The sequence below is a fragment of the Genypterus blacodes genome, unplaced genomic scaffold (genome assembly GCF_046128005.1).
Source record: "Genypterus blacodes isolate CSIRO-AG114 ecotype Tasmania unplaced genomic scaffold, CSIRO-AGI_Gbla_v1 ptg000098l_1, whole genome shotgun sequence".
NCBI classification, from domain to species: domain Eukaryota; kingdom Metazoa; phylum Chordata; class Actinopteri; order Ophidiiformes; family Ophidiidae; genus Genypterus; species Genypterus blacodes.
The window spans coordinates 240,056-250,000 of NW_027466902.1; the positions used below are offsets into that span (position 1 = coordinate 240,056).

General features: G+C 49.3%; 2 protein-coding genes across 2 annotated transcripts; one reads left to right on the plus strand and one right to left on the minus strand.

The window, feature by feature from the left end:
- The first annotated feature begins 131 nt into the window (after positions 1-131).
- Positions 132-6,842, plus strand: ankrd13d (ankyrin repeat domain 13 family, member D). Its single transcript, XM_076159506.1, has 16 exons — positions 132-991; positions 1,089-1,224; positions 1,306-1,430; positions 1,633-1,678; positions 2,428-2,571; positions 2,961-3,150; positions 3,365-3,431; positions 3,738-3,819; positions 3,927-3,988; positions 4,089-4,219; positions 4,338-4,495; positions 4,699-4,812; positions 5,469-5,641; positions 5,767-5,846; positions 5,939-6,172; positions 6,292-6,842. The coding sequence occupies exons 1-16, from the start codon at positions 908-910 to the stop codon at positions 6,353-6,355; spliced, it is 1,890 nt and encodes a 629-aa protein (XP_076015621.1). The 5' UTR covers positions 132-907; the 3' UTR covers positions 6,356-6,842.
- A 96-nt stretch (positions 6,843-6,938) lies between these two features.
- On the minus strand, positions 6,939-9,608 carry LOC143008046 (signal-transducing adaptor protein 1-like). Its single transcript, XM_076159601.1, has 9 exons — positions 9,382-9,608; positions 9,221-9,292; positions 9,018-9,134; positions 8,876-8,923; positions 8,293-8,615; positions 8,047-8,178; positions 7,858-7,927; positions 7,644-7,746; positions 6,939-7,551 (listed from the first exon to the last, which is right to left on the minus strand). Exons 1-9 carry the CDS (start codon positions 9,481-9,483, stop codon positions 7,388-7,390), a joined length of 1,131 nt encoding a protein of 376 aa, XP_076015716.1. The 5' UTR covers positions 9,484-9,608; the 3' UTR covers positions 6,939-7,387.
- Positions 9,609-9,945: the final 337 nt, after the last annotated feature.

Here is a 9,945-nt window from a genome sequence, read left to right on the forward strand (position 1 = left end):
TATCTGCATGGTTCTTGTTCGGAAAAGAGGTTGAGATGTGGACCCGGTTCAGTCCAGGCGGTGGGTGTCGGGGTTCTAGACCGCAGTTTAGGCTCGCAGCTCCACCCAGAACCGCCCAGAACCTGGAGACTCACGTACAGACGTGACGCTGCAGCTGTGTGACACACTGATACACTCAGCTGGAGCTCCGAGCTCCACAGGATCACCGCGGTCCCTGTCGGACCCAAAGCAGACGCGCGTTTGGACCGAAACACGGTGTGATGTCGACAACAGCTGAACCGACCTGGATGTGAACAGCAGCGAGGCCGGAGCCTTATTTTGACACACCGAAACACCCCCTTCCCCCAGAGATACAACAACAAGGAGCGTGAGCGGCGGCAGCTGTTAGCTAGAATTTCTAATCCGCCGGTGTTTTCACTCATAATGTCTTAATGTGTGAAGTGACAACAACGAGCGGACGGAGAGGCGCGCTGTTGTCCGGATAGATTCGCTGTCTTGCGGCGTAGCAGAATGGAAACCAGGAGCCGAGAGGGGCAGGAGACATTGTTGTTATTAGCAAGTTAGCTAGAGTCGTTAGCACAGCGAGTAAACGTTATCACCCTCTTGTCAAATTAGTGGGCTGAGTTGGCGGAGTTTGCTAACTCAGCCCACTAATTTAAATAACGCGCACCGGCCACATATTGTACTTTGAGTTTCCTCTCGCCGACTGCTTCTTTTGGTGAAACGTTTTATTTTTCAGCGTTTCAGCCTTTTTTTCCCTGCTGATAACTCATCCAGCTAGCTAGCGAGCTAGCTAAGCAGCTGTGTCGTCGTGGTGTCACTGCAATCTGCTGGTAGCAGAAGTCACACAGTCAAACAGCTTTACTACCGTTTAACTAACGAGCAGGCGGGCGAACGGACGGCAGCCATGGCTCAAGAGGCGTTCCCCCTGCACGCCCTGGTGTGGAGCAATCAGTACCTGGAGCTGGACCGAGAGCTGCTGAATAACGAGGTAAACGCGAGGGTTTAATGCCGGACGAGGCGTTTTTACAGACGCGTTTAGTTGCACTGCATTGCGCTGATCCCGGGGTTTCTGCTTGGTTCTGCAGCAAGATATGGAGCGCTTGGATCCGAGGGGACGCACCCCGCTGGAGCTGGCGGTGTGTCTGGGCCACCTGGAGTCCACCCGAGTGCTGCTCAGACACTCTTCAGACCCCACGCAATGCACCACGCAGGGCTGGACAAGTGAGTATCCGCCACGAGCCTTCACCTGCTCAGGGAGAGGTAGAGAAACAGCTGTGTGTAAATGTGGACCCGTGCTTTCAGTCTTGCAGGAGGCGGTGAGCACCGGAGACCCCGAGCTGGTCCAGCTGGTGCTCCAGTACAGAGACTTCAAGCGAGCCACGGAGAGGCTGGCGGGCATCCCGGAGCTGCTCAGCAAGCTCAGACAGGTACCACGGCCTCAGCGCTGCTCCTCTGGGTCAGAGATGGAGCCTGGGATGAACAGGAGCCTCCTCCACCTCTCTAAGCTTTGTGGGAGAACTTCTCTCAGCACCTGATCATGTTCATTCAGATGATAATTCAGATAGTATACTGCACATCACACACACACACACACACTCATAGGATCTGATCTCCACCCGTCTCTTTTAGGCGCGGGACTTCTATGTGGAGATGAAGTGGGAGTTCACCAGTTGGGGTGAGTGGAGTTGTCAGCGGTGTGGTGGTTTGCACAGGTCAGTTTCAGCACCACAACACGTGGACAGTTCCTGAGGTAGCTGTCACTCAGGCGTTGACGCGACCACATGGTGAACTACTGTGGTGAACCTCGTGTGTTTAGAGCACTTTGCCTCTCTTATCTATGGAAGATTACTTTAAGAGTTCATTCCATTTTGCAGACATCATAACAATCAATCAAATATCAATAACACATGTAATTTATTTATATTTTAGAGCGATTTTCTGTCCTTTATTTGACTAAATTATTCAAATATTGAACCGTTAAGTTACTTAATCAATCAATCAACATTTTTGGTAATAATTTATTTATCCGTTGATTTTTTTATATAGTAAAAGTATTGCATATTTATTGGTTCTAGCTTTTGCTGATTCTGTGTCAGTATGGATTGAATGTTTTGATATTGTCACAAAGTACCTTAACAGCTTTTAGAGGTCGAAATATGATCTCCACTTTTCTCCATAATGAAGGTAAATGTTGTTTTGCAGCCCTAATGCAGTGACTTACAGGCAGAAGTGCAGCTCATCCCGTTGCTCCCTCGCTTTCCCTCTTTATTGTTCTTCTCCCTCGTTCCCTCCTCGTCTTCTTCTCGTCTCAATTATTCATGTCCTCTTTGTCCTCCTTCCTCCCTCCGTGCACTTTCCACGTCCACTTTCCCGGGCCTCTCCCAACTCAATCTACTTTTTACAACCCCTCCCAAACCCCTCCAGTGCCCTTGGTGTCCAAAGTGTGTCCCAGTGACGTGTACCGGGTGTGGAAGAGCGGCTCGTGCCTCCGCGTGGACACCACCCTCCTGGGCTTTGAACACATGACCTGGCTGAAAGGACGACGCAGCTACATCTTCAAGGGTGGAGGTATGTACCCTCCCAGGAGCGGGGGCGTATGGAGCGCAACTAATTCCAGGCATTCCTCACATATCCGTGAAGTTGAAATGATGTCATTAGTGTTGAAACAGACTGCAGCCCTGGTAGCTGCATTCCTTATGGAGCGAGAGAAGGCTCACACTTATTACGACGGTTCTTTAGTTAAAAATAAAGTCAAGTGTGTTTAATGAGGTCTCTCCTCTGTGTGTCTGGATTTGGGAACAGCTGACTCACTGGCTTCACCTTGTGGCCCGTATAGAGAGATGTTAAACTAAATCACAGGCACAAACACTTTCCTTTCTCTACCAGTTTTGTTTCAAACCTCTTGTGGCCGCACCTTAGTTTGTCTGTTCCCTCTGCCTGTCCGCCCCCCTCTTTAGATGACGGCGCCGTGGTGATGGAGGTGGACCATGAGAAGCAGGTGGTGTACACGGAGCCGCTGGTTCTGTCCCCCCGCGACGCACCCTCCCTCCTGGCGGCCATGCAGCCCTCGCAGGAGAACACGGCCCAGAGGCTCACGTCGCCCATCGTGTCCACGCACCTCAACACGCGCAACATCGCCTTTGAGCGGTAACCATGCCTCCCCGTCACCCATTAACCCTGCGTCACATATGATTTGTGTGTGTGTGTTTGCAAAAAGGAAACGCAACTGAGGCGTTTCCATTCAGTTGATCTCTTACATGATTCTATCCCAGCTCCTCTCACTTTGTAAACGCACACTAACGCTGATTTATTTTTTTATTCTTTGGCTCTTTTTTCCTTTTGTCTGCTCTCCCATGTTTAGGAACAAGTCAGGAATCTGGGGCTGGCGTTCTGAGAAAAGCGAGGTGGTCAGTGGCTATGAAGCCAAGGTGGGCGAACCAAACTTAGATCAGATGGTTTATCCCAAATCATTCTTCACTGCAGTTTGAAACAGTTGGACACAGTGAACCAGCATTAACCCTTAAAGCTCCGGCTGCTTGAGAGCCCCAGTGTCCTCAGATCCACAAATGCAGTTACATTCATCTCTCATGCAACAAAACCTAAAATATTTAATAAACTAATGACATTTGTTTTTGCATTGTGACCATGAGAGAAAGTCCAAGGTCCTGATCCTTTTTCACAGGCCTTTAATGCTTCATCGCCATAGTAACTGTGTTGCGTTTTGTTGGATGCAGGTTTACGGTGCAACCAACGTGGAGCTGGTTACCCGCTCAAGGACGGAGCATCTATCGGACCAGGACAAGTCCAGGAGCAAAGGTGCACACACACACGCACACACGCACACACACACACACACACACACACACACACACTGTGGTGTATGTTAAGTACCTTTTGACTCATAATGTTTTGTCCCGTCTCAGGATCAAAGACGCCTCTGCAGTCTTTCCTGGGCATCGCTGAGCAGCACACGTCTCACAACGGGGTGAGTGTCTCCGCTGTGTTTAAGTCTCTGTCTGTCTTACACTCCACCTGCAGCCACCTTTGATGGACTCTCGCTCTCTCCCCCTCCCTCTCTCTATCAGAGTAATGTTTCCCAGTGTGCCAGTCCACACAACCCCACAGCCATCACAGCTGAGGAATACTTCAACCCAGACTTCAACCTCAACGCCCGGGACATCGGGCGACCCGTGGACCTGACCAGCAAAGTCCAGAGGTACGCTGTAGCCATGGCAACACATGGCCACACACATGACCCGCCATATGCCAGAAGTGCAGAAGTGCCACTGTATTTTATAACCGGCTGATTGTGGTCGTCTCTGCCTCCTGTCCAGGTTCAAAGCGACCCTGTGGTTGAGCGAGAGTCACCCTCTGTCTCTGGCTGAGCAGGTGACCCCCATCATTGACCTCATGGCCATCTCCAACGCCCACTTCGCCAAGCTGCGTGACTTCATCACCCTGCGCCTGCCGCCGGGTTTTCCTGTAAAGATAGGTGTGTGTGTGTGTGTGTGTGTGTGTGTGTGTGTGTGTGTGTGTGTGTGTGTGTGTGTGTGTGTGTGTGTGTGTGTGTGTGTGTCCGCCCGCCCGCCCGCACGTGGTGGCATGTTCCCTATGCGTCTACGCTCCTGGTCACTCCTGACCCATAACTGCATCATTTTGAGACGTGTTTGCTGTGTGTGTGTGTTTGTCTTCCAGAGATTCCTCTCTTCCACGTGCTGAATGCCAGAGTGACCTTCAGTAACCTGTGTGGCTGCGATGAACCAGTCAGCTCTGTTACTGTCAGCAAGCCAGAGAGTTCATCAGAGGCTGGTAAACACACACACACACACACACACACACACACACACACACACACACACACACACACACACACAGGATGTCTTCAGTATCGACGAAGTGGTTCGATCCTGGATCTCTTGGTCTTTTGAAGCGCTTGCTAGGGTTGTTGTCATAGCAACACATCTGTAAGACCAACTCTGCTGGGGAGCGGGCTTACTCAACGTAAACAGGTTTAGATCACAGCCTGAAACACACACACAGCCCACACAACCTCACAAGCATCATGTTCATCAGCCGGTCTGACGCTTCCCGATTCCAGCTTTCACCGTCCACACACACACTCTCCTCCTCAACCAACACACAAGTGCACTTTCAGCCTGGATAATTGAATCCAGCGTTTCTAATGGAGTTCTCACATGCAGTTGAAGAGTGAAATATCCAGTTGCTTGTTGAGGCGATCCAGTAGAACTCACTCAGTCTCTGGTTTGTGATGTGTGCTTCAGAGAATCTCCCCTAGAGGACAGGAGTGTCATAACTAAGAGATACTAAGAGGGTGCAGCTGTACTGTGTTTATGTTAATGTCACATCTTACTAATATAATGTCATATATTATATTTACCAGTTTGTCCAGAGATTCCAGGTGAGTTCCTGAGGTGATGTAATGCTGTCACTTCCCCTTCCCTCAGGTCAGGCTACCCCCCCCTTCCACTGTGAGGTGGACCCTTCCGTGTTCGAGCCCCCTGCAGACTACACAACCCTGGGCCCGGGCCGCAGCGAGCCAATGAGGGACGAGGACGACAACCTGCTGCAGTTTGCCATCCAGCAGAGCCTCCTGGACGCAGGCACGGAGAGCGACCAGGTCAGAGCAAAGATACCAGGCCACGCCCATCAGTCTGACCCAGAGCTGACCTAGGGTCTCCTCTCTGATCTAATAACATTGGAATCATTTATGAATGACGAGTTTTGTCCACACCTTGTTTTCAGGTGACCATCTGGGAGGCTCTGACCAACACCCGCCCCGTCCCTCCGTCTCCAATATATGAGGAAGACTCTCAGCTTGAGAGGTGAACCTGATTCACTTTTTCACTTTACTTCACAGGAAAGATCACATTGACGCTTGTATGACACATAAGCTGCATGTCTCCGTCTCTCACAGAGCGATCCAGGAGTCTCTGTCCATCTCTCTGGCCAGCAGAGTGGGCGAGGACGCGGCTGACCCTAGCCTGCCCGACCCCGTCTCTCCGCCGGAGCCCGCCGCCAACTCCCCGCCCTCCTACAGCACGGCGGCGGATCCGCGCCTGTCGGGGCACTTCGGCATGGCGTCCAACTTCGACGAACAGCTCCGCCTCGCCATGGAGATGTCGTGCCGCGAGCAGGAGGAGATGGACAGGTGGGGGCGACCAACGCAAGTCCTGCAGCACTCAGACTGACACCGTCTGTCTGTCTGTCTCTCTCTCCCTGTCTGTCATTCATGTCTCTGATCAGCCGTGTTTTTGGTGTTGGTCTCAGGAAGCACCGGCAGGAGGATGACGAGCTGGAGAGGATCCTGGCGCTGTCGCTCACCGAGAAGTAATGTCACATAGAGACGGATCTCTGACGGGGAACAATCGTCTTAATTTATTCTTGATTTTATTTTATTTTATTTTTTGATTCCTGAACCCTAAGTTATTACAGATGTTTTATTCACGTCTTTCTCACACAAAGGCTGCTACCGTGTGTGTGTGTGGGTACCTGCGTATGTGTGTGCGTGCGTGTGTGTGTGTCTATGGGAGCAAGGTTGGCACATAAGAAGTTTAACAGAAATGAAAACACACAGCGACGAGGGTGATAAAAGGAAAAGAGGCTTTGTTTTTCTTTTTTTTGTAATATTTTTCAGTGCTGCTGTCTTTGAGTGGCGATTCTTTAAATCTAAACCTATAACATAAACTCCATGATACCGACTATGACCAGTAATGATACATTTACCATCTTAATGGAATAACTTATAAAAAAAAAAAAGATTATAATATTTGAAACATATTTATGTTGACTGACTCCTATGTGTGGAAAATAAAGAATACCTGGATTATTCTTTTGTTTTTTCATTCTTTTAAGAATCAGATTATATTGTTTGAACATTTTATCTGTAAAACATTACAGACATAATCATCCCACAAACATAAATTAGACATTTTTAGATTTTAAATTACTAACTTGATAGGAAAGTTTGTATCATCAGTGCAAATCTGTCTCAATGTTTTCAGCTCATAGTTCCAGCAGCTCCAGTGTCTGATTACAAGAAGTTTATTTCCTTGGTTGATCATTTACTCGTGATTTACAGCCTTGTTTTGTAAACCAGCAAATTTTCACTAACGAACAGCAGCGTGTCATATCAAAACAAAAGTAAGAGTGTGGATTTCATAGACGCCATTTGTTTACTCCGCCGAGTCCGTTTCCATGGCGGCCCGTTGCTGTGCGTAGATGCTTTCCTTCCTCATATGTAAACCACACGAAGCTCATCGTCCAGCGTATCTACCTCAGACAGGAGAAACACAAACATGGTCTCCATCTTATCTGAAGTGTGACGGGACTGTGACGTCTGTGGCACTGTTTGCCTTCCATACGTTCACTCTTTCACACCTGATTTTACTCTGTGATCGCATGGAACAACATATCCATCCTCTTCTGTCGCGATTGGAGGCGAGGTGGGCATGGGTGCCACTCGTGCCTTGGGTACCAATTTTGCTGCTGTGGGGGAGCAGGAGATCCAATTTGCAGCCGGTGGCACCTCTGTTGAACACAAACACACACACATATGGTGAGGGGATAGACGCGTGTTGGCTCATTTACAGTTTGAGGGTGACATGCCGTGCGCTGCTCACCGATGTGTGTGTTGTAGGCCCAAGCCTGCATGTAAGGATGAAGACGGTACTCTGTCTGCTCCATGCAGTATTTAACCACTTCATCCAGAGAGGAAACCACCACCTGCAGAGAGACAGGAAGTGAGACAGGTAAGACTTTGATATAGATTACAATCGTCTACATTCAATGTTTCTAACCACATGTGTATGAACATGTGACAGCTGTGGGACTTACAGCTCTGTCCAGTTCAATAACAAAGCCTGACTTGGTGCTGGTCACTCTGTAGTGCTTCATCTTCGGCCCACTAACACAAAGATGAGGCGCATTTATTGCATTTTTATCATATAGTCTCATGAATGAAACCCTATGAATGCTTTGCAGTGGAAGCCTGGGACATGAATGTGTTGCAGTGGAGCAGCAGACCTGGCTGCGAGCTGTCTGAGGCTCAGGGCGTAGCTGTTCTGGAGGGTGGACGGGCGGAGGATGATGCTGCCCCACTCTGGGTTGGCCTCCAACATTCTCTCCGCCTCCTCCCGCGTCACGTTGTGGAAACACCTGCAGCCAGAACAGATTCAACACTTCCTCAAAACACTATTTTCATGTCTTGCGGACAAAGCCAGTGAGCACGTTTCATGGTTTAAGTCTGTTTTTGTTGGACCTCAAACTTACGCAGGGATCATAGAGTAGCTGCTCTCTAACGTGTCTCTGGCCTCTGGAGGGGCGGGTGAGGGGCAAGGGAGGGAGGAGGGGGGGGGAGAATAGAGTGAGGAGGGGGAGGGGTAATTGGAGGGGGAGGGGGAATAGAGGGAGGAGGGGGATGTAGAGGGGGAAGGAGAGTTGGAGGCGGGGGGGATGGCTGGCGGCAGGTAGGGTGAAGGTGGTGGCAGAGGGGGGCGACTCTGGGGGGCCCTCCTCCTCCTCTCCTGAGTCAGAGCGTCCTCTAGCCGCACCCTCTGGCCCGGCAGCAGCTGCAGGTGAGCAGGAATCTCCTTCTACAGAGCGACGGACACAGAAAAACACGCGACAGGGAGGACAAATCCAAGAGAAAATGTGGAGACCTGGATTATTTGAGTCTATCTTCATCCATTCAAACAGGCCACAGTCATTCTCCCTAAACAGTTGTCACAGTTTGAAATGAAGAATAAGCAGTTGTGATGAACTTTACCTCCTTCAACATTATGAGCCAAAGTATGGTCTAATTATTAACCAGGAAACACTAACTTTTATTTCTTCTATGAGACTGTGTTCTTACTTTGATCACCGTCAGGATGAAGCCCCTCCATTCCCCCCGCATCTCCACCTGCAGACACATAAACATTAAGAACATGCTCCTCATAAGCATGTAAAGAGGTTAAAGTACAGTTTTTGATCGAGAAGAAAACGTCCCGTCGCACCTTCAGCTGCACCTCTTGTCCCTGCAGAGGCAGAGTGAAGACCGTCTCTTTCACTCCCTTATGTTGAACACCTAAATCCATGGACTTGAGCTTCTCCAGGTCCAGCTTCTCTATGTACTGACAAGTCACAGGTGTGATAACGGTCCAGCTGCCTTACAGAACCCATTTCTAACAGATACAGAGCGTCAAAGCGTCTCTCTTACTGTGTACTGTGTGTCGTCTGTGTACAGAAACACCGTCGCTCCTCGCAGCTCTCCATAATACTTCTTAAAATCCTGAAAAATCACACAAATCCTCATCTAGATTCTTTAAATATTCCCATTTCTAAACCTTTCTCACACATCTCTTCCCTTTATGTCCTCACCGTCTCTCCAGTGTTTCTCTTCAGCAGGTATCCAGAGTGGTAAAGGGGCAGAGCGGTGATGGTGTCCCTCCTCCTGTGGACCACCCTGGGGTACACGTCCATCGTCAAGCGCTTCTGTCTATCCCCGGGTTCGTTTTTTGCTTTGTCTCAGTTGGACATGTTTCAGGTGTTTCAGGTGTTTTGTTGCTTCTCCCTCCTCTCCCTCTGTTGGACTGAAGCTGATTGTTGATCTATAAACCTGCACTGATAAGCGACACTCTGCTGCTTCCGAGCTGAGAATGAGGAAGTGCAGCAGCCATTTATGAAGAAGGAAGTTGCTTATTGCTGAACTTTGGATCCAGAAATAATTCAAGATTAAGACATTTATGTGTGTTATATGACCTACAGTAGAGAGAAACACCTGAAGGCAACATTCCATCACAATTACCATAAACATAGAAACACAAACACGTCTCAGCTGCTTCATGGAAACTTTAAAGCATCAAGGAATAACAGAGAGAAATCACAGTAGTGAGTGTGTGAGTTTGATGTATGCATGTAAACTTTAGGCACGGTGAGCCTGCT

Excerpts from the sequence above, each read along its gene's own strand:
- ankrd13d (XM_076159506.1), top strand. The coding sequence starts at position 908 with ATGGCTCAAGAGGCGTTCCCCCTGCACGCCCTGGTGTGGAGCAATCAG. Across the intron at positions 992-1,088 it reads GAGAGCTGCTGAATAACGAG|CAAGATATGGAGCGCTTGGA; the intron begins GTAAACGCGAGG and ends TTGGTTCTGCAG. Across the intron at positions 4,220-4,337 it reads CTGACCAGCAAAGTCCAGAG|GTTCAAAGCGACCCTGTGGT; the intron begins GTACGCTGTAGC and ends CCTCCTGTCCAG.
- LOC143008046 (XM_076159601.1), bottom strand. The coding sequence starts at position 9,483 with ATGGACGTGTACCCCAGGGTGGTCCACAGGAGGAGGGACACCATCACC. Across the intron at positions 8,179-8,292 it reads AGCTACTCTATGATCCCTGC|GTGTTTCCACAACGTGACGC; the intron begins GTAAGTTTGAGG and ends TTCTGGCTGCAG. Across the intron at positions 7,928-8,046 it reads CTCAGACAGCTCGCAGCCAG|TGGGCCGAAGATGAAGCACT; the intron begins GTCTGCTGCTCC and ends TCTTTGTGTTAG.